We start from the raw sequence: 18,213 nt of genomic DNA on the forward strand, positions 1-18,213 counted from the left end.
TATGAAGAAGTTTAAAAAGCAACAACATGGGGAAGCATTAAAAAAAGCATCTCCAGTTTTACTGGCATAGGCCATTCTACTTTCTTATTCTGTCGTATGTGGAGACCAGGGCTGCTTCCACACACTGGGCATTTACTGTGGAATAACAGTGATGGCTGGTGAGGAGGAGGGGCAGGGCAGTAATAGTAGATGGAGCCAAGAGGGTCACAGTAGGTGGAGACTTCTAGATCTAGTTTGCTCCCCATCCTCCTCCCTTGTAAAGACCTTAAGTACACTTAATCAATGCACTGCAATGACATAATCATCTAACTAAACTGAATAGTTTCGTACCTTGGTTCAGAACAGTTGGGTGTTGTCACTCATGGTTTTGTTTGGGAGAAAAGTTGTGTGGTCTCCACCATCTAACCACTCAGATCTCCCAGTTAGGCATCCCACTCCTCAGACAAGAGGTTTTGCCCCAGAATCTTCAGACGCCCTAGCTTGCCAGTCTTTGAAACAAAGCTTGTCTGAAAAACTCAGCCTTGAAAAAGGTGTTTGGAGTAGCACACTTGGTTCTATGCTGAGAGAAAAGGTGTATGACCACCACCACCCCTTACAGCTACTCAGTCCTCCAGTTAGGGACACCACAGGCAGTAAAATTAGGGATGTACGAAAGTCACTTACCTTTCGCGGATTATGTTGATGGTGGGGGGGGGGGAGGCGTTCCATCCCTGCCCCCGGAATCCTCGCCGGGGGGGGGGAGGTGCTCTGTTCCTCCCACCGGAATCCTCCGCGGCCGGCTGTGCTCTGCGGCAGCCCTGCGGAGCAGCCGGCCAGGCCCAGCCAGGCCAGAGCCATCCGCAGCCGGATTTCCGGCCGCGGAGTGCTCTGGGTAAAAAACAAAACAAAACCGTGTACGCAAATGGTGGCGGCTTTGGCCGCTGCCATTTGCGTTCCTTATTTTTGCCGTTTTAATCTACATAAATATTTACGTAGACTATGACGGCGAAAATAAAGGGGAACGCAAATAGCGTAGCGGGCGCTATTTGCGTCCCTTTTTGATTCACCATTTTAGCCTACATAAAGATTTACGTAGGCTAAAACGTCGAATCAAAAAGGGACGCAAATAGTGCCCGCTACGCTATTTGCGTTCCCCTTTATTTTCGCCGTCATAGTCTATGTAAATATTTACGTAGATTAAAATGGCAAAAATAAGGAACGCAAATGGCGGCAGCCGTAGCTGCCACCATTTGTGTACATGGTTTGTTTGTTTGTTTTTAAACCCACCCAACTATGATAGGCTACGTAAAGATTTACGTAGCCTATCACGTCGTGTTTTTTTAAAAAAAAACCTAGCCATGATAGGCTACGTAAATGTTTACATAGCCTATCACGTCTTTTTTTTTTTTTACAAGCCCGGAAATGGCGGCGGCGGCCGGTCGGAAGATCCACCACAGGTAAGTCTCATCCCGGGGGGATCCATGGGGGGGCGGGGGGGCAGGCCGTTCCGCCACGGAGTTCGGGGGGCCGAATGCACTGGCAATCGGCCTCACCGAGATCCGTGGTGGAATTCTCTGACACCCCTAAGTAAAATCCATTACACTGCAAAGCTGCAATCCCATGGTCATTCACATGGGAGTAAGACCATTTGAACAAAGTGGGACATACTTCTGAGTGAAATAGATAGGACTGCAGAAAAAGAAGAAAAATCCTTGGAGGGAACCCCCAGAACAGCCCATGAGGACTGAAGACGTGCAGTGGGCATGGAATGTTATGCTGGTTGATTGTTAGGTCTGGGGGAGGGAAAGCCAGGGTTGGGAGAGGGGGTGGAATATATTATCCTGGAAAACGGCATGCCTGACTTGCTGGAACACCCTCAGGTATTTGGATTCCAAAGTCAGTCAAGTCACACTCTCTCACCTGGTTTGCACATAAAGAGAAGCTACTGTGACTGAATTTCCCCGTGGGGCTTCTCATTGTGGCAGCAGCTGACGTTTTGAATATTTGAACCATGGCAGGCGTGTGCCGTAGCTTCTCATTATATGCGAACTCCATGAGGCTGGGTCGTTGGGGTCATTGACAAGCTGCCCAGAACCCATGGGATGTTTTAGGGTTGCGGTGGCTTGTCAACCACCCCAACAACCCTCGCTGGGTTCGCATGCAACGAGAAGCTATAGTGCACCGCCACCACCACACCCCAAATATTCAAAATGGCAGCGCCACCATGATGAGTGATGAGCCCTGCAAGGAAATTCACCCACAGAAGCTTCTCATTAGGTGCCATCTGGGCCTCAGTCTCTCTCACAGTCACTGATTCACTCACTCACACTCAGTCCTGATTGATGTTCAATTTCACTCTTTAAGCGGCGGTGTCCTGATTGGCTCCAGGATGAATACGAAACCCTATTTGGCAATCAGGCAAAGCAGTCCCAATTTCTTCCAAGCTAAAACACAGAAACAGCTGTGCACGCCCAAGTCAATTGGACAAACGCCTTCTCTGCCCATAGTGATGGCCCACCCCTAAACAGCCACACTATTTTCACTTGCTTTTATAGGGCATCTTTATGATGTCATGAGCAAAGCACTGGCCTCCCATCTTTTCCTTTATGTGTTTTTTTCATAAAATCTTGACTGTTTAAAAATGGAACAGCTGTATAGTCTCCCCAGGTGTAAGCCCATTGTGCAGCTGTTCAGCTTGGGGTTTGTTTTTTGCTTTGTTTTTTTGCTGCTTTTGGCCTGTATAGATAGCTCTAGGCTAGACATATTGTTCTCTGTGGTCTGCTCCTCCTCTCTAAGAATCAACTCTCACTTTTAACCCTTCCTTTCTTCTTTTTCCTCCCTGATTTGCAGCTGTGGGGTGGAGGTGGGGGGGGGGGATTACAGTCAAGAGGGCAGCAAGATGGTAGAGAGAGTTTAATCCTTTCCCTCCATACTATGGCCCTGATGAAAATTCCCTCTCAACATTTGGGGCTGTGGAAAGGAGTGCTGCCCAGCTAGCTATAGAATGTTGTTTGGATTGCAGGGGTCTGGTAGCAGAGTTGCTTTCCTGCTTGAAGAGAAACAACAATAATTGGGTGCTACTAAATCACTCATATCTGCAATCAGTCCAGGCCTTAAACATGTGATTCACTGGTATTTTAGCCCTTTTCCTTACAGTCTCAGGAAGTGTAAGACAGGGTTCTTAACTTTTAAAAGGTTTGATTCCAACGAAGTCCACCAATAAAAGTTGTATAAGGCAGTGCGTAACAACACAGCTACAGAGTTTTTTATGTGGCACAAGTCTCATCACTGTCATTCTTGTTTTAAAAAAAGATGAGAAACTGGGTTGTCTACAAGCTGTTTATTTTAGAGAAAGAAAACTGCATGTCCCTCCCTGTTTGCTTTAAGTACATAAGAGATTTATTTGAGCCAGAAGCTTTTAAGTTATAAGATTTTTTCCCCCAGCACAAGGCATTGACAACCCAGCCAGAAATTGCTTGCTGTTCTCCACCATTGGAGAACAAGGACTCAAAATGTTCATGACCCCTGGGAAGACCATATGCATTACACAAAAGGGCAGTTAACTCAAAGAATAGATATCAATTCCATGGTATGACATTTCCATCAAGCCTGACAGAGTCAAGAGAAATACTCTTTGTCATAGAGTCACAATTGCACTGAAATTTATCCAGGTAGATTGCAGCACCCTATTGGACCGTGAGGACCACATCTTCACATCTGCAAGCAAATTTCTCCCTGAGAGAATGTGCTATTTAATGGGGGAAACGGTGCATGTTGTTCTAATCCATGGATCTATCTTCAAGTGGTGTGTTTAAAAACAAAACTGCAGAATATCCTTCATCTCAGTGTGCTCCAAGTAACAGCAGTTCCAAAACAGTGTATCCACAGTGCTCTCTTACTGCCCTGTTACCTAAGGAAAACCTGAATTATGTCTGACCTGTTCCAATTGCTCTTATTTGAGGAAAGCAAGGTTGCAGCAAATGTTCTGCGGATGCTCACAGTGTGGTGTATCCAGCTTTGACTTCGCTGCCTTGAAGTGGAAGTATAACCTCCTTCTTTAATATAAGCAGGACTGGCTCTCAGCCTGCTGCTTCATGGATGTAAAAGTACATTAGCCTGCTGTTAGGAATAGATGGTATGTGAAATCTTCAGTAGGCTGAAATTCACCCACATTGCCTCAATTTATATATCTGTTGGCCACCTGTCAGACAGTGAATCCTTTATGCTGTTCTCTTAACAGGCATAGAGTGAAAGCCATCTTTTGAAAATGAATGTATGAGAAATCATTCATCGGAAAGATCCTAATTTTTCATAAACTAATACATTTCAAAAACTATATACCAGCTTTTTAAGATTCAGATGGTCATGCCTGATTTTGTTTCCTTCATATTCAAAAACAAATACTGTGGCTATATGAGGTTTCTTGCAGAGGCAGAAATAAATTAAATCTCTTGATTTTTGAGTCTTTAAGTGCTAAAAAACAACAACAACCCACACACCCTGCATTGAAACAGCTTTGTCCTTGTCCTGCAGTCACAAGGACAGTGTTGCTGTGGGCCATGTTTTAGGACTCTGCAGGCTACTCCTGCAGTTTGGGCCACACATTGAGCAATCCTGTCTTAAACGTACTGAGCAATTACCTGAAATGTGTTCACAGATATGGCTTTCCTCTCTTGTGAGGTTATTTTCCTTTCCACCATGGCTAGTGCTGCTCTTAAAGTACAACCACAACCGTTACATCTATCCCCTGCCTTTATCCTATTTGATTGTTGGCTCATTATGAAATCCATTGCGATTGCCTTTGTGACTACTTCATCTCAAAAACCCTAATAATTGTTATTTTTGCAATTATTGGTGCATGTATATCAAAAGCAAAAGGGATATTCCTGGTTTGGCTAGAATTTGTTCAGACTTTTGAGTTTTAATCTTCTCAGGATATCCAAGGCAAGGGCTTAAAATTTCAGAGCAAGGAGAGAAAAGTAAGGGAGCAATCTGTTTTCCATAGGGCTGTTCCAGCCTTCTCTCCCTTTCTAAAGTTGAAACCATCCCCCTTCAGTATGTTCTAGTCTCTCTCTTTGAGAAGGAGAGAATAGAAACTCCAAGGGTCTGGAGCCTCATTTCAGGGTTTTAGTGGTGCCTCAGAATTTCAAGAATGTGGAGCCAGAAGTTATGGACATGGGGAAGTTATTTTCTATAGAAGCTATACCCAGCCTTTCCTCCCAGAGTTTAACCTGCCAACACCCCTTTTCCAAAATCTTCTTCCAGTTTCAGTATCTTTCTGTGCTAGAGAGTGAAAGAGAGGTGGACACCAATGAAAGAATAATTGTATTTACTATAAATAATTATATTTATATCTCACCTTTCCACCAAGACACTCAAGGCAATATACGGTTCTCCCTCCCCTATTTTATCCTCACAACAACTCTGTGAAGTAGGTTAGGCTGGATAATAACTGGAGTGGCTCAAGGTCACCCAGCAAGCGTCACAGCTGAGTGGGGAATTTCCTCCTGGGTTTCCCCAGCCCAAGTCTAATATTCTAACTACTTCACTATACTGGCTCTTAATATGTTAGAAAATGTGGGAAAGGGGGCAATAATCCCTCACTTCTCACCCCCCCTTCCCTGCCTCCAATATTCACCAGGTTTGAGCTCCCAGGATTCACCTCCAGAGGGCCATGCTAGGCCTCATGATAGAGATGTGCAAATCTTGTTTTGGGGTTTTTTATATATATATTTATTTATTTTATTTTTATAAATGAAATAAACAATACCAAAATTACCAACAACTTAATCAATACTTCAATTCCCAACAGTACAATATTCTGATGTTGTATCCACAGTAACAAAGAGAGAAGAAAAAAGAGAAAAAGAAAAAGGGAAAAAGGGGGGAAAGGGAGGAGGAAAGGAAGTGAAGAAAAAAAAGAAAAAAAAATCCCTCCCCTTCCCTCCCCCTCTCCCTCCCTCTTAAAAAATTAAGTTTAAACTCCAACACCCCCCGGCCTCTGATGCCATACTGTTTTAAAAACTATATGTATAACCTTAACAATCTTTCAGTTTAATAAACAACCTTACATTTCTATATCATATCATCAATCTTATATCAAGGAAAAAGGTCTACAATTCATTCCTAAAAGCCTATATTATTAGTAATAATAATAATGATGAAATATATATATAGTATTATATAATAATAAAACTTAATATAAACCTTCAAGCATCAGTAATAAATTTTATACTAGATATATTATCTATTTCAAGAAAAAATAAAAGAGAAAAGAGAATAAACCAATATAAATATAATCATTTATCTTCTGAATTAGCCTGAGTCGTATAGACTAAGCACAAACAGTTAACGAAGCTTGTTTAAAGATTCCAGTTCATGGGGTTGTAACAGAGTTCTCACGCATTTTTACGTTAAGCCAAGCCTCTGCCGTTTCATGATTTAAAAACTTCTTCATCTGACCTTCAGACAAAATACAAAGCGTAGCAGGATATTTTAAGTAATATTGTAAGTTCATTTGTTTTGCCATATTCTTTGCATTGGTAAATTGCCTTCTTTTATTCGCCACCTCTTTGGTGTAGTCTGGGAATAACATAACATTATCTTGTTTCCAGGAAAGGCTTCCAGCCTCCCTTGCCAAGCACAGGATATAATTCTTTGTGGAGACTTTTGCAAATTGAACTATGATGGTGTAATCAGTCCCTTTAGCATTTGGCACATGAAATGCCTGCTCAATATCAAATAAATAATCAGATGAAATAGGGAGTATCTCATGCAAGAGTTTATCCACAAAAATAGGCAATTTTACATCATCAGGCAGATTTTTAATCCCAATAATCCGTACATTGGATCTTTTCATGAAGGCCTCCAGTTGAGAGATTCTATCAGAGATATTTTTAAAACAAATTTGTGACGTAGTTTCATTACCTGCCACTCAGTTTTCAAGCTCATTAATTTTCGTGTCCATTTTTTGCTATGACGCATTAATTAAAACTACAGCTCCTTGCAGGGCGGTGATAGAATTTTGGATTAAATCCAGCCTTTTGACTTGCTCTGTAAATTGCAGAGATAAAGCCTTTATTAGCGTAAATAATTCCCCTATATCTTCTGTCTTCGACACTTTTGACACAGAGGATGTGGGGGGAATAGATGCCAGCTCCTTTCTTCTCCTCGGCACAGACATGTTTCTCTCAAACAGATCTTACAGGTCCTCAGATGTTCTCAGATATTGTTAACGTTTCTTAAATCATCCCTCAGAGGTTGTTGATATTTCTTAAAACATATATTATTATGGAACACATCAGCCCTGTTTTCTCCTATAAAATAGGAGTCGCAGTACAGCTTTTTGCATTGGTAAAGCTCTGGGGAGATAATCCTGGAATCCTATTTTTTGAATAGTACTTTCCTTTTGTCTGTCCTGAATCTGCCACTATTCAGCTTCACTGGGTGACCTGAGGCTCCTTATTGAGGGAAGAATTATTATTATTATTATTATTATTATTATTGCATTTATATCCTGCCTTTTTTCCTCTTGCAAGGAACCCAAGGCGGCTTACATTATCCTCCTCCTCTCCATTCTATCCTCACAACAACAACCCTGTGAGGTAGGTTGGGCTGAGAGTCTGTGACTGGCCCAAAGTCACCCAGTGAGCTTCCATGGCCAAGTGGGGACTAGAACCCGGATCTCCCGGCTCCCAGTCCGTCACACAAGAAAAATGTTAAACATCTCTTTGGCTGCAATACACATTACCTGGGAAAAAGTCACACACTGAACTCAGCTTATTTATTGCAATGCTCCACTTTCACTATTCAATATAATTTAATAAACCTCGCTACTTATTTGCCTTTCTTCTTAATTAAATAGCCTAAACATTGAAGCCTTTCCTTATAGAGGAGTGATTGCACCCCAGTCTCAATCACCCCACTGTGATTGGAGACTGCTGGGTTAAAAGTTCAGCCCTATTGGTAGCTAGATGTCACTTGTCAAGGCTTCCCGCTCCCAACTCCTTCTTTCTCTCTCCCTAATCTTATGGAAATTGTTACATTTCCCAGACAGGCTGTCTGGGCTTCAGAATTGTCTGAAGTGATCTGAAGCAATTCGGACTGATCCGACCCGCTTTGGTTTGATCTGGACCCGCTTTGGATCTTGACCAATTTGATCTGAATCACCCTGCTTTGGTGCACAGTCCTACTTAATAGAAGCCTGCTTCTTCCCTCTAAGCTCAGTAGCCTTGCTGTTACTAGGAGGCTTCAGGACTCACTCCCTTGAAACCACTAGGGACTCTAGTGTGAATGCACCAGCCTTTTAAACTAGAGGGGAAACTGCCACCTTTCCTTCCATAGTCTACTCATTGTTTTTTCTCTCTCTCCCTACTTTTCCGTTCTTATATGCCCACTGTTGGGAGCTTGCTTGCAATGAAATTTTGAAGAGGGAGAAAGAATGGAAGAAAGAGTTGCTGGAGGATGATAGGATGAGGAGGGATGGCTGCATGGAGGGGAATAGAATTGGTAGGGGGAGAATGTAAGTGCTCAGTGGTGAAAGAAAAGCATTCTGCATATGCTCAGAGGCACTCTATATTTAAGAACATAAGAGCTGTGATGCATCAGACCAAGGTCCATCATTTTGTTCACACAGTGGCCAATCAGATGCCTACAGGAAACCCACAAGCAGGACTTGAGTGCAATAGCACCTTCCTACCCATGTTCCCCTGCTGCTAACATTGGTGAAATGTAAACAAATTCTAGTAATTCTAAATTTGCATGCATGTATATCCTTCAGAAACTTTGCAGGTTTCTTGCCTGGGCGACACCTCTAATGACCTGTACATTTTCATACAAATTTACACAAAAACTATTGGGGAAGGGTGAAGGGAACAGAAAGCAAATCACTTCCTCCCCCAAATTGGAGAACTCCCCTTCCACATGAACTGCTGCACCTATCCTTCTGAAACTTTGCTGCTTTCTTATGTAGGAACACTTCTAAGCTGTCTGTAATTTTCAGAACAATGGTCCACAAGGAACATAGATAAGTATGTCCTCCTTTGGAGACTTCAAATTGTCAAGGCTACCCTTGCATAAAAACTCCTGTGGCTATCGTTCTGAAATTTGGCAGACATGATCTTCTCTGATGGGGCAATGAATCCTGAAATATTTATCCAATTCTTCCAAGGAATAAAAATGTTATTGGCAGTTCCCTTTAAAAGAAAATCAAAATATAAACCCTGCACCTATTTTTTTACACTGGGCAGGTGTAATCCCCCTCTTGGGGGCTACTGTGCCTGAAATTATCATCCAGTTCTGACCAAGAGAAAAAAGTCACAGTTTTTTCTAATTTCCCATGGTAGTTAAGAGGAAGCATAAGGACTAATTTTTCCAAACCTTGACTCAAGTTTGGTGCTGAGCTGAAGTAGACCGACTACGAATTGGCCTGAGAAGAAGCGGGATGTTTTCCAAAATGCTGAATAGGGGTTTGAGTTGAAGTGAGGTGGGGGGGGGGTCTGTACACTTCTTATGTATTCTTATGTATATATGTAATCTACTCTCACACACACACGCAAGCACACCACAAGCACGTGCACACATGCGCACATGCGCGCACACACACACACACACATATATTAGAAGTGCACTTAGACTAGGATATGCACATGCAAATCTGTGTTATGGGCCTGAGCCCCTGGATCTTTTAAGAACCTAGCAATGCCCCCGCCCTATTACATGTGTTGTGTTTTCCTAATAGAGCAAATAGCAGCTTCAGAAGGGTGGGGGAGCAACTTTCATTGGGAAAACAGTGCAAGAGGGAAATAACTAAATATTTCTACCCCTGTGCTTTGGTCCCAATCTAACTTATTTCAAGAAGTTTAAAGAGACCAGAGTATATCTGCACATCTCCCATCATCACATCTAGGATCTGAACTTCATGATACCTGGCAATCCTAGTGTTGACCTAAGTCTAGTGGGTAAAGGGCACTGATTTTTTTTCTTTTTTTGTGCTCGACTTTACTCTGGAGCAGAACAGGGAACAGTCTAAATTAGTTTTTATGTTTACGTGAAATTATTTGTATGCAGAGGAGCCCACCATTGAGCTTAGAAATCAACAGGATATATGTGATAGGGCTTATTTTTCTTCAATGTACTTGTGTATAATCAAGTACTATCTCTCTCTGTATCCTTGTTTTGAAGCAACTTTGCAGAAATGAGAGTACCTGAAATGGATTTGAATGTATGGGGGCACATGGGAGGCATTCTGATTCTCTCTTTTTTTAGAGCTACTTTCTCATTTTCACTTGCTTCTTGAATTTACATCAAAATGTAGCACTAGAAAGATTAAATGTGTAGGACTATCAAGCATTATTGGCAATTGCTACCACTAGGGACCTCCCTCTGCTAGAGCAGAAGCTAACCAAACATATGTTTAAAGTCTCTATTGTGGCACATTTGAGTTACTGTTTGCTCTGGATAATTTAAGTAGGCAAAAGCAGAGAAAAGCGTCTTAGTGAGGGATATGTAACTAATGTTGTTGGAGCGAGGAGAACTTAAATCGGTAGCTTGAATTAATGTTTTCCTAGAGAGCTTTGAAGATGTAAAGTATTGTATATGAGCTATACGCTATATATAGCACCTTCCAACAACTTAAATTGAACTCTTTGACTGAACTCTTTTGCAAATCTAAATCTTTCTCTGGAATTCCCCAAGAGTTTAAACACTGTTTTGACTTTTTAAATAGAATTGCAGAGTTAGAAGAGTCTGTTGATGGGCTGCCTTGTATTTATAATGACACAGTGATACCAGAGAAATCTATATAGCTTTTTGTGCAACACATGGGTATTTCAGGTTACACTGAATAAGTTTGCCATTTTAGATAACACTCATTTTTAATCTAACGGTGGAAAATGTTTATTGTGCAACTTTAAAGTTTAATAATGTCTTTTGCAATGTTGAATATCTAAACATTGAGAGCCAGTGTAGTGTAGTGGTGAGAGTGACGGACTGGGAGCCGGGAGATCCGGGTTCTAGTCCCCACTTGGCCATGGAAGCTCACTGGGTGACTTTGGGCCAGTCACAGACTCTCAGCCCAACCTACCTCACAGGGTTGTTGTTGTGAGGATACAACGGTGAGGAGGAGGATAATGTAAGCCGCCTTGAGTTCCTTGCGAGAGGGAGAAAGGCGGGGTATAAATGCAATAAATAAATAAATAAATAAATAAACATGTTAACTGTGACCTTAAAACTGCAGATTTTCAACCCAATTTAGGCTTTCTAGCTGTATTTCCACTGCAATAGACTTATGCAGGGATAGGAGAGGGAAATTTTGTTGTCCCCCTCCATCCATTTTCATTTTAAATACCAATGACTCCCCCAAAACCACCTGCTGCACTGACCCCTTTAAGAAAACAAAATTGGTTGCTGAATTTACTATGGTGTGGTTCCTCCCATGTTTGTCCCCATTCCTTTGTACTGACACAATTCATCTTCCACATCAGAACTTGCCTTGCTAGCAAATACCTTAAAAAAAGGCTGCTTCACATTCTACTGAAGTAACAACACCAGCCCTTTAAGCTCCTTCTCTCCTGCATCTTCCAGCCACTTTTGGCTACCCCCGCTTCATGCTTGTCGCTTCCCTCCACAGGTCTCCATTGCTAGCTGTCAGATGTACATGAAGGTTACAGAGCAGTGAGAAGGATTGCTAAACATATACAAATTTCAAGGCACAGCGAGGTCTGAGTGGGTAAAGATACACAAATTTCAAGGCAGACAGATTAGGCAGATCACTAAAAATACATAAATTATATGGCAGAGCATAAAATGGAGGGGGAAATTCTGCAAATTTCAAGGCAGAGCAGTAAAACTGAGTGGAAAATTACAAAAAATTTGTAGTAGCAGGCATTCAGTCCTGCACGCTTGCATAAGACTGAAAAAATACATTGTGAATGTGTTCAGGATACCCTGCAGTGTCCTTTCTTCAAGATTTCTATGAAAAAAAATCCATCTTGAGGCAAAGGGTGCTGAGATGGGATGAGGGAGAATGGTGGCAGCACTAGTGAGATTGTGAAGAGTGGCAGAGGTTTTTGCTATTCTCACCTGGTGGGTTTCTAGCCGTTTTTGTGCAACACATGGGTATTTCAGGTTAAAAAAATCCATCACTAAACGGATTTAAAGTGACAACCCATGATACAATTGGCCCACCAGGTTCAGATGTCACAACAAGCCATCTTGAGAACAAGGCACCCTAAACAACCCTACTACAAGCCATGGGTTCCTGGGGTAGCTTGTTTGTGAAAAACAACCCATGACGGAAAAACTGCTCCAGGTTCGGAAGTCATACTAAGCCACCCTGCAACCACCTATGATAACAACCCACTGTGGCTTAGTGTGATCTTCAAACTAGGTCAATCTCTCTCCACCAATGGCAGGGCTGGCCCCACCATTGCACGGGGTCAAACACCCGCATCAGGCAGTGGAGCAGGTCAGAGTGGTGAATTGCACCACTCTCCCTTCCCTGCTCCTGCAAGGAGGGCCACTGCTTCTTCCTACCACAGGCGGCCAGGGCTTCAGCTGCTGCCTACCCAGCCTACCTGCTTGGCCAGCTGCTCCCTCACTTGCTTGGGCAGCCAGATGTCCACTTGCTCTTGCCTGCCCAGTCACTCCTGCCTTGTGCTCCAGCTGCCTGCCAGTTTCGGAGAAGGAGGAGGAAGAGGGGTGTGATTTGAGAGACACTAGGGCATGTTGCAAGGCAAAGCAGGAAAAGTTAGGGGCAGGGCCCAGACGCTCTGCCAGGATAGCTACTCTTGGAAGCCAGTGTAGGAGGGAGCCACCCTAAAGGAGGGGCATTACTGTGAAGCAAGTCTGGCTGTGAGGTTCACGCCCAAACTGTCAGAAACTTCACTACCCTCCGGTTCGTCTCCTCTAATTAGGGATCACAGATTAGGGACCTGAGACAATCTGAGAGCTTCTTGGAATCTGCGTTTGTAAAGAGGCTAGTTTCCAGCAAAATTAAGCAGTATTATCCTGAAGTCTCCTTGTAGTGTTGATTGTGAAGGGGGAAGAACAATCCATTTCTGACCATTTCTGCTACCTCCCAACCCCCGAATTCCCTATTCCCAACCCCCGAATTCCCTATTCCCTCTGAGCTTCGGAGCAATTATCACAGTAGCTGAGGGGAAATTATTTTCCCAGCAGCAATAGATTGTTCCTTGTTGTAATGCAAAGTATTTTGGGGTGGCTTGGTCTTGAATTGGTCTTAAGACCCATTAGCTTTACAAAAGAACTGCTCCTGGTGGCAATGAAAACTGCTAGAACTGGTTTGTTAATATGAATCAAGACAGCCGCCTGAAAGTTTGGATTCTCCTTGGGGGCGTGGCTATAGAGACTATCATGATGAGCACCTGCACTTCAACATTTACCACTACACCACTGAACGTGGACATTATCACTGACTTGAGCACTGTTAGGCTTGACAAGTTTTTTTAACTAAATGAAAGCTTTTTCAACTGTATTTCTACAGAAACCACACAGATAGAAGATCCAAGAAAACAATGGAGGCAAGAACAAGAGAAAATGCTAAAAGATTACCTTACAGTAGCACAAGATGCACTCAGTACTCAAAAAGAACTGTACCATGTGAAAGAACAGAGACTGGCACTTGCCTTGGATGAATATGTGCGGCTGAATGATGCTTACAAGGAGAAATCAAGCTCTCGTACGAGCTGTATGTATCTGAGGAATATGGTATATGTATCATAATGTCCTTTCTCCTTATGCTGTCTCTGGTTTTCATTATTCAATTTGAGAGAGAGAGAGAGAGAGAGAGAGCTCAATGGTCTGCCAGAAACAGTTGTGACCTGCCCTGACTAAGCTTAGCCTTCTTCAAATTCTGTGAGCTATAGCAAATGGTTCTGGAATCTAGTAGTTCATATAGTTGACACAATCTCTTATAAATTAGAGGTTCCTGACTTACTGGCCTCTTTAAAGCTCAGTTTTACAGAGAAAGAAGAGGAAGTTCACTCACACATATACTTTGTGCAGTGTTGCAGGTTCTTTTCTAGAGGCTTCTTTTCTCCATCGTGTATCTGAAGCCAAATCATGACAGTAAAAGCGCTGCCTTTACATTACCAGTCAGCCTTGGCCAGCAGTCACTCTGGACTGGAACACAGTCCTCCAGTACTTTGAACAGGAGATGCGTGGATCAATCCTGGAGCTTCAAACACACAAAATGTACTCCCTGGCATTAAGTTATTGGCTTTTTGACTGGAGAGGCAGAGGACTAGTGCAGGCTAAATTCAAGGTCATGGTGAACAGGGATCCAACCTAAGAATAAATAGGGTGCTGGCAGTGTGTGCATATGGCAGTAAGAGAAGTCTGCATTAAGTGATCTAATGAAGTGGACTCTGGCCTATGAAAGCTTATAATGAAATAAATGTATTAGTCTTTAAGGTGCCAAAAAAACTCACTGCTAAAGCAGGATTTAACACTACAAACAAGAGCTGGAACAGACCTGAGCAAAGTCTTGGGCTTGCGTGCTCCCCGCTCCTCTCTACATGGCTGGGAAGAAGACTTCTACCAGGTTATGTTTCACTTTACACAAAAACTGGCTTGCTGTTACGTTCAAATAAAAGACTGTGGTTTAGCACAAAAATCCTGTTTGCTTGTAATGGTGGCAAATTGTGGGTTAATTAACCCACAATTTGCCAGGTTGCATGTCATGCACGTGCTGCTGCTTTGAATATGCATCCTCCAATCAGCCAATCATAGGTTGCTTCATGACATGTGAATCTGGACACCATGGGTTGTTTGTGGTTTAAACAACCTGAAGTTAACCTATTATTAGTTCTTAGGTTACTTTTGGGTTGTTTAACCTACAAATAACCCATAGTGTCCGGGTTCACACGTCATGAAGCAACCCACAATTGGGCTGATTGGAAGCTGCATATTCAAATCAGAAGCGGTTCACATGCGGCACCCAACTTGGCTATTTAACTCATGATTTGTCGCTGTTACATGTGAATGGGCGTTTGGTCAGTTCCAAAACGAGCCAACTTCAAACCCTGGATTATTTTGCTAGTTTGGTTAACTACCCATAGTTTTTTTTTAAACCACAATCTCTTATTCAACAAGCCAACTTTCATGGAAAGTGAAAACTAAACTGCTAGGAGCCCTCCTCACCAGCTCCATGGGAGGAGTGCACAAGTTGGAAGCTTTGCTAGGTGTCATTCCAGCTTGTGCATGTAGTGCTAAAGCCTGGCTTAGTGTTATGTGCAAATCAGACCTTTAGTCTCAAAAGGTGATAAGGACTTAATTTATTCAGGAAAGCACATGTGTGTCTTTATAAATCTGTTGTTGATAGAAATTGCATTCTCAGCATCTTTTGAAAATGTGAAAGATGGCTGAATATGGGTTCCTTTCCTATCCCCTCATTTTCTCTTCTAGAAATCATTATTTGTTCTGCTACACTGTACACTCAGCTAGTAGCTTTCCGTGAGAATCCAATGCTTTACAGGATGAGGAAGAAGCATTACTACAGGAAGAAAATGATGTTGGAGGCAGTATAACACAGTAGAAAAGCAGCTTGTAGGGAAGGAGGGGGACACAATTAGAATGCGTCCTTATTCATGGAATTTTATGTGGGGTTCCAGAAATTGTCACCTTCTACTTGTACCCCTCCTGTGATTTCCTACTGCTTCTTCCATTATTTTTTCCTACCGCAGAAAATCTGTTAAGGAGAAAAAGATGGAATAGCTGCACAATGCCTTCTGATTGCTAGCACTAGGAACCTTCCATCATCTGGAAGCACCCTTTACCAGGTGGATGTGCATCAGTTCGAGACGATGGGTGTGTCAGATTAATTATAATTTGACACAAGATAAAGTTCTAAAAGGAGATTGGAGCTAAAGAAGAAGCAAGTTGCTCACTCACTTGTGAAACTTCCACTCATTCATCATCAGTTCTATATTCCAGTACTATCCAAATGAAAGAAACAAAAAGTATTTTGAATAATTGTTATATTCATGCTGCAGGTTGACTGTATTGCAGTAAAGGGTTGCATTAAAATGTATTTATATCTAAAATGATGTTAATCTGGCCGGTCTAGAATGATTTTGTGAGGATAGAAGGATAGAATGCTTTCCCAACTGGTTAAATGTCTTTTTCCAATCTCTCTTTAAAAAAAAAATAAAAATCCTAATAAGTATTCTCAAGCTCCTCGTCCAGCACTAAGTATGACCCTGATATTCTGAAGGCGGAAATCTCTACTACAAGATTAAGGGTAAGTATGCTTAATCTGAGAGTTACTGGAAAATGTGTCACCTATTGTATTCCCCTTTAAGTATATTCTACATAGGCACTGAAATCCCTACGTTTTCAAATTAAACTTTTGCTAACAATGCACACATATGAACCCCATCCCACCCCCAAAGTGGTCTTTGGGAATCCTCCCACACTCACGTATGTTCATTCTCTCTCTCTCTCTCTCTCTCTCTCTCTCTCTCTCTGTAGGTGCTATCCCTCTTGAATAAGAACAGGTGGCATGTACACACAGCCAATGACAAATTAACTTAGAAAGTAAATGTGGATTTCAAGTTTAATTACTATAATGAGGTTAACCAAATAAAGAGGTGTCTCTTAATCTGGCATGTATCTTACATCAGTTGCTTGTTCATGAACATCTAGAGGAAGATAGAATTCCTTTGTGTTCAACAAATACTAATGAGGGCTTATTTATATGTGATAGCAAGGCTGGTAGTATTGAAAACGAGAGATTCTGCTAGCAGACATGGTGGAACACTGGCACACACACTGTACTCTTTTCAGAGCAGTTAGTCCTTTTATGAACAGTTAGTTCACACCACATTAGTAAGTATTAGCATATCCAAGAGTGGAAATTGCCTGTTACTCCTGTAGAAGCTAATTGATTTATATAGTATGTGAACACTAATAAGGACTAACCATTCTAGAGATAGGATACAACATTCACGCCTGGTGTTGTCATGGGTAAGGCCTGTGAAAGCATTCCATTTGCCCCTCCCATCATGTTTATTATGTAGTTATGTGCATTAGCCAATACGTAAGCTGCTGTCTGCCCAGGATCTGCTGATTGCTGGTATGTTAACACTGCACATGTATGGACTGGCAACCTTGGTAAATGCATTTGCATGTGATGGGGGGCACATGAAATGTTTACACAACCAAGTTCTTTCTTAGTGACTTGTATCATACATTAATCAGGCCTCAGGAAGAGGGACTTTATACATGTGGTGGTGGAGGACAGTCATCCAATCATATGTTTGTTGCTTGCCCCACATTGAAAAAAATCCCTGCACATGGAAAAATAGCTTTTCAAAGAGAAATCTTTCGGCCTATCCTTCTCCCTAATACTCTAGCTCTCCATGTACAGAGGGTTTTTAACCTAGGGGAGCATTCAGACAGAGAACCCAACACACACTCATAACACAGGCATTTTGAGGTTATATTGCCCTCTTCCTGATTGACTGAATCAGCAAGAGGGCAATATAACAACCAATGTTACATCACTGAACATTTGCACCTTCCAAAACATGCAGTGTTTCACAATATGTTACATTTGTACAAAATGTCTAAGGCTACAATCCTGCATCTGTAAGAGGCAAGATGCCGAATGGTTCCTGTAGAGTTCTAGTATAAGCCTCATGTCATCTGCTGTGGCACCAGTCACAGTGCTGTTCTGCTGTGCTGATGCAACCAGGTAACTCCAGAAGCTTCCGTGCTTCTGCTGAGATATATTTCTACATAGAGAGAGAGCAGCTTTTCAGTTAACAATTTTCCTGGTAGCAATAGGCGATCAGAAATTCCATGCAGGCAAGTGCATAGAATTCTGTGCAGGTAAGTGAGAAGGCTGGTAGAGGAGGGATGAATTGCTCCATCCTTCCGCCAACAGCCTGCTTGGTTTCTGTGCTAGCCACAGTAGAAGAAAGCCCCTTTCTCTCTGACCAGCATGGAAATGCTGAGGACCGAAGAGGAATGATCACCCAATTTCCACCTTCCACTAGGTAGAAAGCTTTTTTTTTTTTAAAGTAGTCCACCAAGAGGCTAAAAGCCTGTGTTTCCATGCAGGTCGTGCAGGCCAGAGCTTCCCCTTTTCCACATCCAGCTTGGAATCACAAGCTACAAGCCTCATAACAGGTTAATAAATATTTTTGTAGGCTAGTAATTTTTGTGGGCTGTTACAAGGCTGATATAGTGAGAGTTGATTTTTTCAGTTTA

The 18,213-nt window shown here is 42.2% G+C and overlaps 1 protein-coding gene across 4 annotated transcripts in view; it reads left to right on the forward strand.

Annotated features, from left to right (window-relative positions):
- The window catches only part of WWC2 (WW and C2 domain containing 2), a 208,057-nt gene that overhangs the window by 91,661 nt on the left and 98,183 nt on the right, over positions 1 to 18,213 (forward strand). For 2 of the 4 annotated variants that reach the window (XM_084856505.1, XM_084856507.1), the window contains exons 3-4: positions 13,484 to 13,687; positions 16,164 to 16,240. In XM_084856505.1, the coding sequence (XP_084712631.1) occupies positions 13,484 to 13,687; positions 16,164 to 16,240 (281 nt within the window). Of the gene's footprint in view, positions 1 to 1,394; positions 1,437 to 13,483; positions 13,688 to 16,163; positions 16,241 to 18,063; positions 18,133 to 18,213 lie in introns of those variants that run through there. The other 2 variants (XM_084856506.1, XM_084856509.1) reach the window with 2 other exon arrangements.

The sequence above is a fragment of the Heloderma suspectum genome, chromosome 5 (genome assembly GCF_057233095.1).
Source record: "Heloderma suspectum isolate Gila_16-S chromosome 5, 16-S_ref, whole genome shotgun sequence".
Taxonomy (NCBI): domain Eukaryota; kingdom Metazoa; phylum Chordata; class Lepidosauria; order Squamata; family Helodermatidae; genus Heloderma; species Heloderma suspectum.